The sequence below is a fragment of the Plectropomus leopardus genome, chromosome 21 (genome assembly GCF_008729295.1).
Source record: "Plectropomus leopardus isolate mb chromosome 21, YSFRI_Pleo_2.0, whole genome shotgun sequence".
Lineage (NCBI taxonomy): Eukaryota > Metazoa > Chordata > Actinopteri > Perciformes > Serranidae > Plectropomus > Plectropomus leopardus.
Genome location: NC_056483.1, coordinates 21,114,691 through 21,134,074, shown reverse-complemented (window position 1 = coordinate 21,134,074; position 19,384 = coordinate 21,114,691). Strand labels below are relative to the sequence as shown.

Here is a 19,384-nt window from a genome sequence, read left to right as displayed (position 1 = left end):
CGGGCACTTCAACTGTCACCATCTTGGTTTCACCCACCATCTTGGTGGGTCTGACTGAGAAGCAGAGGACTATTTTTTGGCCGTATCTACGGGGACTGATTCGCTCTTCAAGCCAGCCTCAAGTTGCCATTCATGGAGCTGCACTTTTTTTGCAATTCCGCATTGTCTACATTTTTCAGCCCTTAAGGTTGCCACTTGACTTCACCTTGGCTCTGGGTCTGCAGCTGCCTAAACAGACAGGAATGAGGGGTGTCCTGCCGCGACATCTAGGGATCAAAATGTCACCAGCAGTACAGTTCATACTGGCTGACCCCCTAAAGAAAAGACTGCTCTGCTTGAAGAATCTCAGTTGACTGAGGGGTCTCTCGACTAAAGATTCAAATCAAGACCTGGGGAGCTGTCCTCCACTCTGTCTCCGCTTTGTCTTCTCACTTTCAGTCTCTTTCTGTCTGAATGTGGTCCTCATCAGCCTCCTCGTCATCATGATGCAGCTGAATATCTCTAGCTGACCTGCTGAAAGTGAGCTGTGTGAGTTATGGAATGATAATGTGCACTTGTTGTAGACGTGTCCTGCCGCCACATTTGATGACGGGCGAAAGTTTCAGACTCAGTGTGCAAACGTGACTGACATCTCATAAGGTCAAATTTATTTTTAGATGTGTGACAATTTTGGATGAAATAAAATGACTCAGTTTGCAAAGGCCTTTACCTGAGTCTCAAGCCTGCAGTTGTGTTGCAAAGTCACACAGACTTGGCTCATGTAGATTTATTACAAGAAGTGATTTAAAATATAATACCATTAAGATGAAGGTGATTTCAAAGGCAGCTCGCCGCCTGTGTGATGAAATCCGGTTTTTGCTTTGACAGTGTCGAGTTACCGCCAAGTGTAAGCGCACTTGTTTGCGTTCACCTCTCCTTAGTAATATTACCTTCTCACCTGCATATCCAGCAGCTTATTCCCCACAGAAAGGCCATCTTATGTTAAATAAGAACAAGCTGCCTCACATTGACCTGCTTTTAGAAGCCCAGGCTCACCTCAACAGGAGAAGAACTGTTGGGATCATCTGCATATTCTTTTGATCTCGCACCAGGTCTCTAGGAGCAGCCGTCATTAAGGAAGTTCGTACCACGTTCCCTCTTCTTCTCATCGCGGCTGAAGCTCCTCCGTGTGCCCTCTTCTCTGCTCGTGCCCTTCACTCCATTCAAAGTCCTCTACCCTGCTACCGCCCTTCGCTTCAAAGCCGCCCTAAGTTGGGTTGAAAGCCAAAACCGCTCTTGTCTGTCCTTCACCACTAAGCTGACGTGTTTGTGTCTGTGTTGTGTTGCCCTTGGGGTGGGTTACCTCCACCCCCACCCCCTCCATCTCATCTCTTCTCCTCCCCACCTTGCTGTTTATCTGTCTCTGGGCTCGTCACGTCCCTGAACCTGCTCTAATTAGCATCCCACACAACACTGTTTATTTACTCAGGTACCGGCAGAAGGGGAGGGAAGTGAGAATGAAAGAGAGAGTCTGAAAAAAAGTGAGAAAGAGACAGAGCCGGGAAGAGAGAGATAGAGAGAGAGACAGAGAGGGAGGGAGGGCTGGGAACAGGAAGAGAGGGAGAAATGATTCAGAGAATCAAAGAGCTATGAGACTCTCTCTCATAGCGGATGCAGGGGGTAATGATAGTTAGAAAGACATGATGCAGAAAGTCGAGAAAGTGAGAGACAGAGAACTTTCCCGCCTCTCCACGCCTCCTCTCTGCCTTTTCCAGCGTTTCATCTGAGATGCAGAGTGCCTAAAATTAGCAAGCTGGCAGCTTCCTTCCTTCCTTCCTTCCTTCCAGGGCCCCCATTACAGTTCTCCCATTGCTTGAGTGATCATTAAGGTGGGACCGGGAGCGCAGGTGTTTTCTTAGCGTCCCAGTTGAGGTTGCAGTGGCATCACTTTTCCTTGGCAGGGCCAAGATGAACAAAAATCTTTGCAATCCTCGTCTGGGGAGTGTTTGTGTGTGCGAACAGGTTTTCTACTTGTGAGTATTTGTGTATCGGAGCGTTACAGCGCACGCTGCACGTCTGTCAGGAGGGATGGAGGAGCAGATTAATAAATGAAGGGCGAAGGCAGAGGACAGAGCGAGATAGAAATGAGCAGGGCCTGTTGTTTGCCTCTGCAGGCGGTGCTGGTTCAAACATCTTTGTGGTTATCTGATTAAATCGAGGCTATATACTACATATCAGATCAAGATGCAAATCTGGTGTGCAGGTTTCCCTGTTGTGTTGTGGTCGCACCACCTGGTGTAGATATGTCTTAAATCTTATGTCACATGTTCTACTTTCTGTGCTCATGTCATGTCTTCATGACCATCTGGGCTTCAGGGTTTCCGTATGCTTAAAAAGAACTTGTTCAAAGGAAGTTTTGTGAATCCTTCTGAGGGCAAAGGTTTATATTTGCTCTAAAAAGCCTGCTAGCAGAGAACAGGTTGAGACGCAAGAAACATACAAATGAGAATAACTGGGCACAGTCTTCCCTCAAAGGTTTCCATAGTGTTGCATTGTAAAGTCAAAAAGAGACAGATGGACTTGTGTAAGGAATAAAAAATAAAAGACAAGACTGTCTACTTTCATACCTCAGTGTGATTGTTGGATTGTGAGTTGTCAGATGACTCCCACACTTGATAGATGGAAAAGGGGTTCAGACACTGTTAGATGATCCAATAAGTACTGTGAGGCACACAGAGGCCTTTAAGTCTAATCCATGCCTTTTGCTCTAGTCTGAGTGTTCTTGTGCACACCACTGCACAAATCTCTACAAATGCCATAAACTCAGTGCATGTTTCTCGAGATCTTAAACATTGTGGTCTTTGATCTGACTAAGCTGCAAGTGGTCCTCTCTGAGGATTGGTTGCTGGTCTTTTGACCACCAGTTTTAATCAGTTGGTGCTAGTGCTGGATATTGTTTCAAAAACAGCACGATAAATTGTTTTTCTGTTCCTTCTTGTTTATAGTACATCAAACTGCATTCACCGTGTTTTTATCTGCTTTGACATTAGTACAAGGTCACCCTGTATGTCATACATCCACCAATTTCCCCTTTTTCATGTGTTATCTGCTTCTGTAGCAATCTCACTGGCATATCGTCATTTCCTGCCTTGTTCCTGTTGGTCACTCAGCAAAATGTGCTCGCAGCAACTTCCTGACATCAGTGACTCTGCACATTCGTGAAACAAAATATTTGACTCTGCCAGTGCCTTTTCGCAGACTTGAATTCAGCCGAGTAGCATTTTAAATTGCCGTTTCTCACGTGCTGTCACATTGAATGAAGGCCTTCTGCTATTCGCAAACAAAGAACTTAACCGCCATGAATAAATCCGATCTGGGGTAGTAAAATCCTCTGAAACGGACCCCTCTGCATGTGGCTTTAATCATGGGAATTAGAGGAATAGTGGAACTTTCACTGATTTTTCTCATTCTAACACATTCCGAATCAGCGTCAGTTGTCACCTCTGTGCACTGACAGCCCTCATTCCTCTCCTCCTCTATTTTTTCCATTCCATTTCTCCACCACTCCTTAGTGCTGTTTGACCTATTCAGAAGGGTCCAAATGTCACGGCGGAGGGAAAGGTCAGGTAAAGGTTTAGCGTCGAGCATGGCTAACGCAGTGCTGGCTGCCTGAGGGAGGGGAGCGCGTTAACACTTGAGACCTTGAACACACGCGTCCACACGCATACGCACACACTGCTGTCACCTCCGCTCCACGTCGACGCCACTCAGCGCTGAGCCCGGCAGCCCTGTCATCTGTGTGACTGTGAGTGTGTGTGTTGTGCTCATTTGGTTCATCTGCGAGCATGGATGATTGAAGACGTTACAGCTTCCCGGGGATGACACATGGCCTTGTTGGACATCGGGTCAGAGGTCACCGGTTGTCAGGGGTTTACAGCATCCTGCCTTCAAAGGGCAAGCGCCTTGTTTTTTATTGAGCTCATCTGTAGTGACCACTCGGTCTGGAATCCTTGGGATGTTTTTGCCACCTTGTTTGGATACTAAAGAGAGTGATTCATTTTCTCATTTCTTCGTCAGTGAAAGCAAAACACTGAGTCTGAGTTTAGCGTATTCTCCAAGAAGGATGGCAGGTTAGCAGTGGGATTTCTCTATCGATTAATCTACATCCACATGCAGGGCAGAGCAGCGGGATCCTAATTGGAATGGATTTCTCAGTTGCATTGATTTGCTCAGGTGACAGTGGATGACATACGGTTGTGTGTGTGTGTGTGTGTATGTGTTTCTGCGCATGTCCTGAATACAATATGATGCCATAATGTTCTCTTTTGCAAAACCTTTTACTGCTGGTTGTTGTTGTGAAAAGGTAAAAAGGAGCAGCTTGATGCTACTAAATCGTGTGTGTGTGTGTGTGTGTGTGTGTGTGTGTGTGTGTGTGTGTGTGTGTGTGTGTGTGTGTGTGTGTGTGTGTGTGTGTGTGTGTGTGTGTGATCGCCCTCTCTCTTGCTCCTTGGCCCTCTCGTTCAGCAGAGCTCTGGGATGAAACAAGGACCTCTGCAAACACTGATTTCATTTTCCCCATGACCGCCTTCGCTCCAGACCCGAGCTTCCCCTGCACACACACCACACACACACGTACACCTTAGGCTGGGGAGCAAAGATGAGCAGTTAGCATGCATGCAGGAAGGAGCAATCGAGCACAGATAACACCTAAGTTCACTCAGGAGGAAAAAACAAGTGGAATGATCTAATTTCTTCTTAGGCTGCAAAATTGGCGGAATTTTCCTTTATTGCGTTTTAATAATGGCGAGAGAAATTTCTTGGTTTTTTTTTTAAATACCTCTCTCACTCTCTCAGGTTCACTAATCCCAATGCTGTGTGTGTGTTTGTATGTGTGTGTGTGTGAGAGAGAGAGGGAGGAGGCTGGTGAAAGATGGCCGCTGGACATGGCTTCTCACAGCCGGCTGGCCCCGACCCCCCGTGATCTGCCCCCTTATCTAGCCCAGATCCTGGCCTTTCATCTGGGCTAAAACCTGGAGGAGTTTGGCCTCTGCTGGGTTTTTAGCCCTCCCTCTCTCTTACAACACACACACACACACACACACACACACACACACACACACACACACACACACACACACACACTTCATTCCAGACCCCCTCCATCTCCAGGCTCTATCTGCGAGTCCCAGATGAGCATTGCTCTCACCTACAAGGGAGATAACAAACCTCACACTACTCTGCTCCCCACTCTGCTTTCCTCAAAACACTTCACATTTGATTTTTTGCTAGAAACTCACCTCAAGAGAAACTACTCTGCTCTATCTATTGTGGGAAAGACTGGGTTCTGCAGTTTTACCCTTTGAAACCAGGATGGACATTAGTTTTCTTGTGCTGTGTCCAGATGCCTTTCGCAAGTACTAAAACCTGTGAAACCTGGGAAGATTTGTTTGGTTACTTTTAAAAATTTGTGAAAAAAGGCAACGATCAACTTTGCAGGAGCTGCACCGCCAACAGCAAGAAATATGGAAAAATTGATTTGTGGTTAGTTCATATTTTTATTTTACTGTTTTTTGGTATTTTTGAAAATGTTCTGGTTATTATCTTGTTTGGCCTTTAATTATTTTTTTGTGATCTCAGGTCATTTTTATATAACTTTTTAAAGATGTTTTTTTTTTTTTTGCTAATTTTGAGTAATTTCTTGGTTAGTTGCTTATTGCCTTCCTCAAAAATTTTTGACAGACATCAAGCTAATTTTCTGCGGTTTCAGAGGGTTAAACAGTAATTGGCCTAAAGCGAGACAAAACGGAATCAGAGAATGCATCAGGGACACTACCGAAACACAGCGCTCTCCGTGTTTTGACATTTCACACAGCAGTGCTTTCACCTCGCACTAAATTGCATTACTGGCTAACAATAGGCAGGTTGTTTTGGCTGCTCAGCCCTTCAGCTTTGGCTGGACCACCTCTACATGTGACCTGGGTCCAGGTTTGAGGGTGTGAGCTGAAGTTTTTGTGTGCACGTGTGCAGTTCACTACATACCGTTTCATTCCATCCCGCCTGGCCCGTCCCCACGCTGCCCTCCTGCTCAACCCTGACCTGTTTCCAGCATAAACAGCAGATCCTCACCTCTCACCTCTCTGGCTTTACCTGATAATCTGTCTCTGTGGATCACCCCCACCTTTTTTCCTTCTCTTTCTCCCTCAGCCTCTCACATTCTCTGCAGAAACCAGGTTTTTGCATCACCCTAGCCCTGACCTCCGACCCCAGTCAGATTAGAGTGGTTGGCGTTTCAAATCCAGTGGCAGATTGAGTATTATCTCTGACCTGCCTGTGCATTTCTCCTCTTTCCCTGCTGTGTAGTACCCCTTAGAATCAAGACAGGGCCCGTCTGATCTCAGTACCAATTAGCTGGAGACAGGTTTGCAGTTGAGGGCATTTTCAGGCCCTGAAATAGCACCTATGGTAATGTGCTAAAGCTTGTGTCCTCTGAGCCAGTCACTGTGTTTACCTGATGTTAGAAAAAGTCAAATTATTCTGCCAGAAATACATATAAGTTTGTCTGAAATTGGGCTCAATTTAATTTCTCAAAATCAGACTAACACACTCAGATGATGTGATTGGAATTTGAGCTGTTCCGTCATGTGCACACCTCAGTCTGACTTTAACTGGACTCGGTGAGTAGGTTCATTAAGTAAAGAGGTCTGAAAACTACTTTTTTGCTACCTGGGTTTGTTCCTTTCTATCATTGTGTTCTCTAAAATCTGACTTTTTTGCAAGTCCATTTTGTGGAGTTTAGCTGCATTTACACTGCCTGTTCAGGGTGGGGATATCAGGCTGTAACCCCCCCCCACCCCCCCACCGCTGTTCTGTATATAACGTTTAAACGCGGAATGAGGGGAAACAGAGGTATAAACAGCGCCGAATTGAGGTCTTTGTAAATCGTAAAGCTGGAAAGACGTGACCATGGGTGGCATGGGTGTGACGTTTTGATGACGTGTTAATGCCTTAAAGTGAATTCAAGCTTAAGACCCAGCAGAATGAAGGGTTAGTTTCACTTGCAGTGCGCCTGATGTTCTGCTGCCCCGTGCACTAAAGTAACTGAACAGTTTATACATTATACTCCAATACTGTATGGCAAACCCTGCAGCACTTTTGTTAGTTTGATTTTAGCAAATTTGCCAACAAAATTTGAGAGAAATATGCTTTTTTTAGTGCATACCAGAGTCAGTAGCACTTTGGACAGGTGTGGCATATCAAGATGCTAATAAAAAAAAAGCATCGTTATTACACAGGCGTGCCTTGGGATGGTCACAATAAAAAGTCAATCTAAAATGTGCAGTTGATGACAACACAATGCCACAGATGTCCCAGGTTTTGGGGAAGCGTCCCATTGGCGTGCTGACTGCAGGAATGTCCACCAGAGCTGTTGCCCGTGAAGTGAATGTTCATATCACAACAGCAACTTGTCTCCAATGTCTTTTCAGAGAATTTGGCAGTACATCCGACTGGTCTTATGTGCCAGCCTTGGACCTTGACATCCAGGTTTGAGATGAGCGTCCATGATTTGGCTTCTGACTGTTCATCCAGAAATTCTTTGACTGTGCAAAACAGCTGTTGCATCAGCTGTCAAGGTGGTTGGTCTCTGGTGATTTTGCAGGTGAAGAAGCTGGATGTGGAGGTCCAGAGCTGGTTGGATGTATTGCCAAATACTCAAAAAAGACATTAGAGACTTAGGATAGTTAAATGAAAATAAAGTTCACAGGCAATAGCTCTGGTGGACATTCCTCCAGTCAGCATGCCAAAGTCACGCTCCCTAAAACCTTGTGACATCTGTGGCATTGTGCTGCGTGATCAAACTGCACATTATAAAGTGTCCCTTTTACTGTGACCAGCCTAAGGCACACCTGTGTAGTACTCAAGCTTTTAAATCAGCATCTTGATATGGCGCACCTGTCAAGTGAATGGATTATGGGTTATGTTTGCAAAATGCCCACCAACAAAGAATTGAACAAATTTGTGTGGCAAAAAAACAGAGAAATAAGCCTGTTGTGTGCATAGATAAAGCATTCTAAATTAACAAAAACAAGTGCTGCTGTTTTATCTTTGTTCAGTGTATTTCATGAACTAGTGGAAAAGATCCTTTTTGGCTCTTCAGCATCTGTAGCTCTCTGGCTTTCTTCCAGTCAATTTCTCTCTTTTCTCCATATCACTGTGCACAAAACCACCTGAGGAGAGCAGAGAATGATGCTGACAGGGCAAGCTGACTGTCACTGGTGCATCAACAAGTGAAAAAAACCTTCCCTCTCCTCTTCCCTCCTCTCTTGTCTTCCCTTTTCCTCTCGCCTCCCCCATGTGGCTGAGCTGGAGGAGAGAGTTGTTAACATGCTGATTATGCAGATGAAGGTGCACAGAGCAAAGTATGAAAGGAGAGGACTCCCATAGAGAGGAATAATGGAAAAACGGGATGGATAGAGGACAGTAAAGGGTAGTTTTGAGTGCTTTTTCAAATAGTAATATCTGTCACCCTATGCCAGTAAAAGAGACTTTTTCACTGCCCCATTCTGTGCTATGAAAAGCTTGCGTGGCCAGAGGCTGTGTCATCATCACAGACACTCACCTGTTGTATCAGCGTACTTCCTGTAGACCTCAAAGTGTGTGAGTGTGTGTTAAACCAGTAGCTTCAGGGCTTCTAGAAATCAGAACAAGGCTGTACTACGAAAATGCCAGCTGTTGTAGGATCAGTTACAGGTGGCAGTCGGTCTTAGCGGCTCTTTCTCACAATTGTCCAAGTCTCTCCTGTACAAATATGAAAATCTAGACTGACTTTAAGAACACAATTGTGTTGTAAATGTTAGCATGCTGTAAAATAAGGCACTGCAAGCCTTGTTTTGACTGAAAACCTTTGGGCGCTCGGTGTTTAGCCTTGCCGCATTTTCCATTTTTTCTGCCCTTAATCTGCGATTTCCGCAGCTTTCTCTAAGATGTGTGTTGGTTCCGGTCTGGCTCCTGGCTGCTGCGTTTTGTTAGTAGTCAGTAGTTTAGTATGTCTTTAAATATCTCAACATCTGCATGATGGATTAGCACAAATGTTCATAGTCATTGATGGATCCCAGACCCATTTGACTAATAAAAATTTGAGTATTAAGATAAGGTCAAAAATATGTCTAAACAATGTATGTCCGGATACCTAAAACCACAGCTGTACTTTGTTTTCAATGCAAATGTTAGAATGCTAAAATAAGACGGTGAACATGGTAAAGATTACCAACTAAACATCAGCATGGTAGCTTTGTTGCAGTTGCATAAGCCCAAACATTATTTGTGCAAAAAAAGGGTTGTTGTGATCAGTCAGCAGTGTTACTGAAATGATTCTATTTATTTTCCATCAAGTTCCTCTTGTCCCTTCCTGCCCCGACTTCCTCCTGCCACATGCTTGTCATGGTTGCATCTGTCTGTCTGTGAAAAGTGTGTTGTAGACACAGCAACGCAAGAGCAGAACACATAGAAACATCAATTTACATGATCAGATTAGATATTGTATCACTTTGCTGAACACATTTGCACAGTATTGAGAAAAACTGGTAGGAGAGGCTTTGTGTTTAAGTGCTTTTTGCTCCGGCTCCTAGCGTCTTAAAATGGATTCAGTGTGGTCAAATTGTCTGGTGTCAAATCATGGACATCTCCAAGAAATTTCAGGGTTTGTACGGTCATAAATAACCAGGAGTTATTTATGAAATTTGCAAATAGCAATCTGCAAGCCCAGAAAAGTTAATCTTTTGTTTAATAGTTTAAGGCTATCATAAATGGTGCAATTTTGGTGATTTTTTTTAAATAACTAGAAATTTAAAACAAATACCCCAAAATGATTTCCTTAAAAATTGCCAAAATAAAAAAATTGCCAAAATGTTTTCTTTTAAAATTTGCCAAAACATTTTAAAGAAAAAACCCACCAAAATGTTGTCTTTAAAAGTCACAAAAAAAATCACCAAAATGGTTTTTTTAATCTAAGTTTTATAAAGGAAATAAATCACACAAATGTATCCTGTAAAAATTCCCAAAAAACTTTAAAGAAAAAATGCTAAAATGTTTCTCTTAAAAATTGCCAGATTTTTTTAAAGAAAAAGTTGTCAAAATATCTTCTTAAATTTTTTTTAAAGAAAATAAAATCGAAACTTTAAATTGCCAAACTGTTTTTAAAGAAAACTTGAAGGCAAGTTTTCTTTAAAAAAAATGGCAGTACAAAAGTAAAAATACAGCCCTTTTAAGTTGTAAGGCCCCTCCCATAACCGAAAAAAACCCATATAATGCTTAAAGAATCATTTGACATTCTCCTGTCTTTTTGCACCCCCCCTTCCCTCTCATAAATAACAAACAGTCCCTAAGTTTTATTTAAATATTTAGTTCTAATCCTTCTCTCATGTTATATTTTTAAATAAATTAAATATTTTTAATTTAATTTTTTAAAAAGCTATTATATAAGGAGTATTGATGGCAGTTTCCGAGAATGTATGTTTTAATGTATGAACCCTAAAAGTTCAAATAGGATATTTCCAGGTAGAGACAAAGGGATATATTAAAGCTGATCTTGTTTTTGTGTGGAGTTACTTGGTGTCAGGTGACGTCTGTTGAATCATCTGTGACCAAAGGATTATAGGCCTACTGGCTGCTACTCCAGCTGTTGATACACACCGTTTTTTTTGCCCCTCATGTCCGACAATAAACCTTCACATGGTAGAATTAATCACCAACTGTTGCCTGTACCCCATTCTCCCACTTTCTACAGACACATAAAATGCCCAGAGGAACACACATCCCATGGTTTTATTCCACTCGGTGTTCAGCCAAAGTCACAGTCAAACTGGAGTCAACTATCCACACAGAGAAGGAATATCTCCAGTTTTATGGAGTCGTAATGCGGTAGGGGTACTGTATAAATAATCTCTCCGCACAGAAACACTTCCAGCTGTTAAACAATATGCCCTTTGCAGTTTTTCTTTTCTTCTGTGTCCTTTTGAATGTATAAAGCGTCTCACCCAGACGCCTTTGAAAATGAATACAGACATATTTTTTTGTGTGTTGGGAAATTCTGTTGTTGAATATTTGCCTTTTGTGACACCTCCAGATTGTTGCACTTTATGCTGATTATTATTACAGAGTGCAGTTGGAACTCCGCCTGTATCAAACGCAAAAGTCGGGTCATAATGTGAAATTCAAACCTTCGAGTCTGTTTACAATTAGGCCCTTTGAAGCATTCCTCTGTAATCTCTCCCTGCTTTTGATATAGAGATTCAGTATTGATATAAATGAAGGGAATTCAGCCTTTGTTTTTGGAGCCATACCTGTGGCTTTTGATTGATGGATGGAAACTGTACGGTAGATTTCTATAATATAGACTTGTTTAAAACCTCACTGTGAGGTTCTAGTTTCCCCGTAGACTTCAGGAGTATTTTGTATCAGCACAGTCAGAGTCCACAGAGGGTTGAAGCCTCATCCCCGCTGGATAACCATGAAACGTTTGTGAACGAGGGATGATAAAGTAAATCCAGGGGCTTTTTTTTTCCAGGGGCATCCTCTTTGCCTTTGGGCAGGTTGCAGTGCTGGTCAGTGTGGGGGGAGATGAGGCAGGAGCCCCTCTTCAGCTAGTAAAGATCCTGCCGTTGGGCAGCTTTCAAGCTCCAATGGCTGATCCTATCAGGAAGTAGGGGGGGGGTATAAGGAGCCCCCCCGCAGAGCCCCAGCATGTACCACTGCTGCATGCTGAGTCTAAATCAAAGGGGGCAGTCTGTCCTTAGCCTGGGGGAGAGTGAGTCTGCTGTGTGTGACCAGGGAGACGTGGGTAATAGGACAGCTTGTCACACTTGTGCAGATGCTTGTATTTTTGACGGTGTGTTTGCGTCTCTCATGCGTGGGTTGCACAGTAATGACACCATAAAAAAACGGAGGCCTTGTGCAGTGAGGTCACTGTTACAGTCCTGATCTTGGCAGCTTTTAGAAGAGACCACAGGAAGCCATGTAGCCATCTCAGTTATTAGTATTAAGTATGTTAGATCCAACAGATAAGACTGCAATCATATGGTGATGTAATAGTGGCAGTTATTGTTAATGTGGAAACTTGAGCTCAGAGGGTCTGAGCTAACAGGGCAAGTTAAAGGAATATTTCACCCCCTAAATGGTTATTTGTATATTAATCGATATTTACATGCAAAGTTAAGTGGAGCTACAGTTACAGCTCAATTAGGCCATTTCATTGCACTACTGTCCCTGTCCCAGCATACAAGCACAGGGGGAGAATTGACTTATTGTATGTTTGACTCCGCCATAGTAGGTGACAATATGCCACCTTTCAGCTAGTTCCTATTGGACCTTCTTGCGGTTGACTTATTACGTCACTTATACCTAGTTCCCACCACAATAAGTGGGTGCACACAGATTTTTTCAACACAGGTAAACCCACTAAATGGCTGTATTCCCACTTAACGTAACGCTGGAGAGCGAGTCGGCCTTTCTGTCAGCTTGTGTGTGTGTGTGTTTGTGTGCGTTGTCTTGCTGTCTTGTGATGTGTCTGTGTGACGTCACAGACAGGCAGGAGAACAGGTAAACAGTAGACATCAGCAGGAACAGAGGTCTTTAAAAAAAAGAGTAAAAAAAAAAAAAGGTTTTAAGTAAGTTTTCACTCTTTTTTTTCTCTCTTTTTTACTCTTCTATTGAGTTTTCAAAATATACACTTGTACATGGCAATATACAAAATCAATAAATGGGTCTTCGAAAACTTTTAGTGGTTTCTTTTCTTTATTCATCTCTTACTTATTAAGTCCCCCTTTCAGACTCGGTGCCGATGTATTTGGATCGGTGTTTTAGCGCTGCATCGGAGGACAGTAGTTAGCGATGGCGCATCATTGTATCTTGTCAGTAATAGATATAAAATTAGTGCGTTCATCCGGGTGTTGCGTTTCCATCAATGCCGATCGAAGCCGGAGGTGGGAACGCCAATTGTACACATTCCCATTGCATTAAAAAGCCAGGTTTGCGGTCCATAGCAGGCTTTTTGTGCAGTGGGAATGAGGCGATACAAAACAAGTTAGCAAGCGGCAACCTTGTTGCATGTCGAGTGGTGAAAAGGATACATGGATAACTATTCTGCGCTGTACATTTCGTACATACTCTTCATTTTACTTGGAACCTTCATCCTGGCTGCAACAGTTTCCGTCACTTATGATGCCGCATATATTCTTATAAATGCATGAAAATTATTACATTTTACTTAACAACAACAAGGAAACATTATGGTGAAGCATAAATTGTTATAAATGCATCAATGTGTACTTCACTTTACTTCACACACACAATGATAACTTATGATACTGCATGGACTGTTAAAGCACACTATGTGTCCTTACTACAGTTGATTGTTGATGTGTGTATAGGTGAGTATATATATATATATATATAATGCATTATAAGCCCATCATTCAACCTCTAGTTTATAACTAGACACTCGCCACTTAAAAGTCATTATAAGTCACATCTATGTTTTATGCCTGTTGATATAGTGCATCACTAAGCATTGTGTGTTTATGAGTGTAGTCATGAAGCATTATGAATGCATTAGAATTCACTATGAAAACCTTCGTAATGCATTAAAAATGCAGTCTTCATAGAAACTGTTACTAAGTATTCCTCTGAGGCTGAACAGAGTTGTTAGTCTTGGTGCAATAACTAATAAAACTTTATTTCTTTTGTGATTCTGTTGCAGTTGGTAGCCAGTGAGTCCAGCCCTTCAGATGAAGAGCCTTCAGTTCCGGAGCATTGCCCCTAAGGCCCCGGCCGTGGTGCCCTCCCCCTCCCCCGCGGTCCTGTCCTGCCAGCCTCCCTCTGCCCTCCCTGAGGCTTCCACCGCCTCCAGCCCTAAGTCCATCATTGTGCCCACCCAAAACTATGCACTGATGCAAATAGCAGGTCAAGATGGCACCTTCTCTCTGGTGGCGCTGCCCCCTTCTGTCTCCTCTCAGACAGCACAGCAACAACAGCAACAAACACAAAAGAACCTCAAGTTGCCCATTCCCAGATACCAACCGGTGAGGAGCAAAGGGACCACAGATAAGGTCAAGTCACCACCTTTAGTTGCTAAGGTGAAAACAGCCGCCAAGGTTGCTGTGACAGCACAGACCAGGTCAGGGGCGTGTGGACCATCGACAGTGGTAAAGAAAAAACAACAAGAGACTAAGCACACAAAAGAAACCCCAGTGATCAAGGATGAGCGTTCAGAGCAAGTAATTCTTATTGACCCAGCCGCCTCTGACATCTCCGTCACTGCTCTACTCCCAGACAATGCTGTCCTGTATCCGGGCTCTCAGTTAGAGCGAGCGCCAGATGGCTCTGAACGACCTGCCACAACTGGCCTCATTCAGAACCTCCAGTACCCCCCTGCTGCTGTCAAAGGCTCCCCAGGCAAATCCCCCGAGGACAGCAAGACTACAGTGAGGCTGTGCCAGTCCAAGCCTGCTGCAGCCCAGCCCCAGAGCAGCATCACTGTCTTGTCCTCAGCCATCTTCAGCAAAGCGGTGCAGATCATCCCATCCCCACCTAAGGGTAAACTGCCCATCCTGCCCTACTCTAAAATGAAGAGCACTCTCATCCCGGCTGCCAAGCTCAGCAGTTTGTCCCCAGAGAAGAAGGGTTTCTCCAGCCAGACAGGCCTCACCAGCCCCTTAGATCCTTCGTCCAAGACCCTTGAGACAGCTGAAGCTTTGGGTCACAATCAGGTGCCAAACTCCACTCTACAGCCCCAGGCCAAGACCACACTCATGCCTGTGCTGGGAACCCTCCAGAAACCACCTGGCAAGAAGAGGGGGAGGAAGAGAAAAACAATGGAAGACATCTTGGCATTTGAGGCCAGAAAGAAACGGTCCTTGTCCTTCTTCCGTAGAAGGGTTCCAGAGAAACCGCCAGCAGTCGTTCCAGGCTCCAAACAAAAGGAAGTTGATATTTCAAAGAAGTACCGCAGCATTCGACCCAAGCCCATGCTGCTTATGGAGACAGTTCCCCAGCTGGTTAGCTTGCCCGCCATTACCCCAGACAGCCAAGAACAGGAGCTTGTACTCGGTCATCAGCTCCCCTCCACAACAGCAACCAAGGCCCTGGATTGTCCTCCCCAACCAGCCCCGGTGACCCTCCACCTGAGAGGAGCATCCCATCCAAGAGTGTTCATAGGCAGCCGCCCGCTCCACCGCTGCCCCACCTGCAGCCGCTGTTTCCAGTTTAAGCACCACCTCCAGAGCCACATGAACAGCCACACCAACAGCCGGCCCTACGTCTGCCCGGTGTGCCGCAAAGCGTATGCTCACTCCGGCAGCCTGAGCACCCACATGAAGCTTCACCACTCCGAGGTACGCCCACGACGGTCCCTGTGTTGTGAGTTCTGCGAGAAGGCCTTTGGATATGTGGGGGTTTACTTTAGTCATCTGAGAGAGGTCCATAAGGTGGTGCTGACCGTGGAGCCGTCCATCAGCCATCACGAGGATGACCTGTCCGTGGAAGGGTGAGATTATTATCGATTGAGATAACTCATGAACAAGATGCACCCACTTCATTCTGACCTTTACCTTGTAGCAGGTTATATTTTAAAGTTGATTTTTTTTTTCTTCCTCACCAGGGCCAACTCTCCAGAGCCATCGGACGAGCAGGATCGTGAAGACCCCGTGGAGCTGCAGATTAAATGCGGACGCTGCCAAGCCATCACTCCCACCTTTGCCGACATGAAGATGCACTTGCTGTACGTGCACGGACAGGAAGTCCATGTTCCACAGCACGATGGGCAACCACTGCGGGGTGGTCGCGAGGCCGAGAACGAGCTGGTTAAGCACGCAGCCCACTACTGGCGGCAGCTTAACGAGAAGCGCAACCTGGTCAAGTGTGGCAGCTGCGACGAGGAGTTCTTCTCATTCTCCAAACTGAAGCGGCACATCATGTCTCAGCACCGTGGCAGGGAGGGGGAGGACAGCGGGACCGTGTCATCACCAGACAGCAGCGGTGGAGGCCTCGGGGTCCTTGCAGCGGGCACGGCTTTTAACTGTGTGCTTTGCAGCGAGGTGTTAGACACTAAAGAGGGGGTTATGGAGCACTGGAGGAGTCGCCACCACTGTGAGCAGCCTGGCCTTCTGTGGGACGCACTGAGCTCCTACTCGGGCCAGGAGGAGGGTGAGGTGGACGGGGACGGGGACCCGGACACTCCCGCTCCTAGCCCACACTATCCAGCCTAGCCCTTCACTGTGGCTGCTCCTCACACACACTCAGTCCTAACAATCAGCAGCACAGGGATGTAGAGTTTCTCTTATGTCTTTTATCACTAGTTTCATCTTTCGCCAGTTGAAGCAGCAGAAAAAATGAAAAACAATATCAAGCCAATGGTGAAAATTGATCTTTGTGTTACAATTCATATGAGATACTCTCTCAAGGTCAGAGAATCCAATTTTATAAACGATATTATTTTTCATGTTGTTTTGATTGCACTGTTTTGTTTTTGACATTTTGTTTGGAGGTATGTATTTAATATCCTGTTGGATTATTTTTTTCTACTGCTTATTTAAATCTTATTAAAAGGGTAATTTATAACCTAGCTGACACAGTAAAGGGTCATTTCACCCAAACTCTAACCTTGAACCTATGATATCCAGCCATGCAGATCATTTGTGCTCAGTTTTTGAGATATCTGAGGGTCCTGCCCTCCTCCACAATAAAAACAACTTTTTAGAACTTGAATGCGACTCATAAGAAAAAGTTCCCCTGTCACTCAGTGGATTACTCAGATGAATGTGAGCTCCACATACAAAATCCCTCTATTTCATTGGGTCAGAGCTAAGGATGTTAATAGAAAATCGTTAATCAGTGAACTGCCGAGGATATTTTTGACAAGTTACACCATACACTGTATATCAAGATGGATGGTGCGTTCCCAGCTACTGTTGTTATACTTATGGGAAGCTAAAATATCTCAGATACGGCCGCTGCCATCTTGTGCTGCTGGTGTCATTTTGAGCCAGATTCTGCGCAGTTGTGATCTCTGCTGTGGTGGTGGTGGTCTCACCAAAACACCCATCTTTTCAATAGCAAACAGTGCCATTGAATGCAAATGCACAAATCTGCTCACACAGCTGTCAATCATCACCTAAAATTCACTTATTGTAGAAAAATAAATAACTCATTAAAACCAAACTTTTTAGAAAAATGATCACTTGGAAAAACAGAGTGATGAGAACTTCCTTGCATATCATAAACCATCAATTGAAAACTTTTATTTAGCGTGTACTATGAGATTTAAATTCAGCCCATGTCCCTTTCACTAACATGGAGGATGTGGCTTTTATGGCCTATACTGCGGACAGACACCAGGGGGCGATCCAGATGTTTAGGTTCTCTTTGGGGAAGCTGTTATGTCGTCCATATTTATATTCGGTCTATAGGTTGCACGTGGGCTAATAATGCTGCTCTGTAGTTTATTCCACTGCACATCACTCGAGTCTGGTAGCAAATAAAGTTAACTCACTTGGTGATTACTGTTAATAATGCTGTCCTGACCCCACGGCATTGGTGTGCAAACATGGTGGCCACCCAACGGTTTCCTCCCAGCTTTCACCGGTAGGAAAACATCTCAATTCTGAGCCATAAAACCCCTTTAGCATAGTTGACTATGTTAGTTCTGTTAGCTCTGATATCACTGTTTGCAGCATCAGCACGGCTAGTGGTGCTCACATAGTAAGCAATGCTAAAAGGGTTTTGTGGTCAATATGAAGTCGTTAACTCACCGGGGGTTGCCATAATGCTCCAACAGCAATGAATTTCGCTGTGGGGACAGCGTTACTAAATTATTGTTATTTTTAAAATTCAGACTTTTTAAACTTACTTCTATCAAATAAAAAGTTTCAATTACAAAAGCAATGTGTTCAACCAAAATTTACCCTTCTGTTTTCGTTTCTTTAAGGGTTATTTTAAGTGATAACAGTAATTTTGTATTTCCGTGATAGCATAAAACAGCGATATTTTCTAACTCTGTTATCAAACTGACCATTGCATCATCAGTGCAGAGTGGCCACTGGTTAGTAGAGACTGGAGGTTGGGCAGTGGGCATGTTTGCATTTATTAACGTGACCAGCCGGCTGTCTGTCAGCAAGGCCAATGCAAAATGAAATAAAAATCAAGACAATTACATTTTAAAAAATTAGAACTTCGCCACCTCTAAATTTATAACGCTTTGAAATGCATTGCTAAAGCTCACTGAATCAACAGAACGCAGGACTAAAAGGAAACGTTGCTTGTATTATTAAAAATGAACCCACCAGTTACCAGTTAATGGGTGGCACTCTATCACTCTAGCAAAGTGAACCAAAACTGACATCCCTGGTCGGAGGCAGAAATCTCAAAGATATTCTTCATTTCAGCTGAAACTACCAAATCTGCATTGCTGGATACCACTATGGGTTTTAATTTAGGTGGACTGACCCTTTTAAAAAATACTGAGAAATCTAAATCTCATAACAAGGGCACACTGTCTACTGTCACACTGGCTGACGATGTATCTATTGGCCTTGGATTGTTACAGGTTAAAAAAAAATCTGTATGTGTAAACAATCCTTAGACATAATATTACTCCTGTAACAGAAAATCAACAGTTATGACTTGAACTCTTACCGTCCGATTCCGGACAGCATTAGGGTCCTTTGCCCACCTGGACCCATGAAGGAACACTTTCCTAACCAGCACCCAAGTGACATCCTCGTGGCCTTCTGAAAAAAAAAAGAAAAGAAAAAAAGGGTGTTCATGCGTAGTGTGGCTTACCGTCAGTCTGGTTCTCCGTAGGCCAAGTTCTATCTCCTTGACTTGTTGATTAATGCCTATTTGTGTATTCTGTGATATGCCAAGGGTCTATTTACACTAGTGATTGTAGAAGTGAGTTTTGCATTTAAGCTTTTTAACCACTGACAGAATACGTTCTGTTGACTTAGTAAATAAGCAAAGGAAACCATCGAATTGCCTACCTGTTGTTGCCAGCTCATGTACGCACCTGTGGAATTGTGTGCACCCAGACTCTATTATTAGAGTTACTAGAAACTGTTGTCAAGTCCAGAAAATATGCTATTTTATACTCTAGATTAATACAGAGGTCTTTTAGTATATTTATGCTTGTTGCTGGTGCTTAAAGAACCAGCACTGAGACATTTGTTACGTTTGCTTCTTCTAAGGGGATGCTTAATGTCTTGTTTCTCGATGGGAGGCCATTACTACATGGCAAGTATCTCTGCTAACATTTGTCTGTGTTTATCTTTCAAATGAAGAAGTTAAAAAAAAAAAACATCACAGGGTCAAGTGAATGTACCTGAATGTTTTCAAAACCCTACCAAAAGTATATATA

General features: G+C 43.9%; 1 protein-coding gene across 2 annotated transcripts in view; it reads left to right on the top strand.

The window, feature by feature from the left end:
- The window catches only part of znf438 (zinc finger protein 438), a 63,370-nt gene extending 44,006 nt beyond the window's left edge, over nt 1-19,364 (top strand). For both annotated transcript variants that reach the window (XM_042510432.1, XM_042510433.1), the window contains exons 3-4: nt 13,733-15,517; nt 15,632-19,364. In XM_042510432.1, the coding sequence (XP_042366366.1) occupies nt 13,761-15,517; nt 15,632-16,238 (2,364 nt within the window). In that variant the 5' untranslated portion in view covers nt 13,733-13,760 and the 3' untranslated portion in view covers nt 16,239-19,364. The remainder of the gene's footprint in view (nt 1-13,732; nt 15,518-15,631) is intronic.
- The last annotated feature ends 20 nt before the right edge of the window (nt 19,365-19,384 follow it).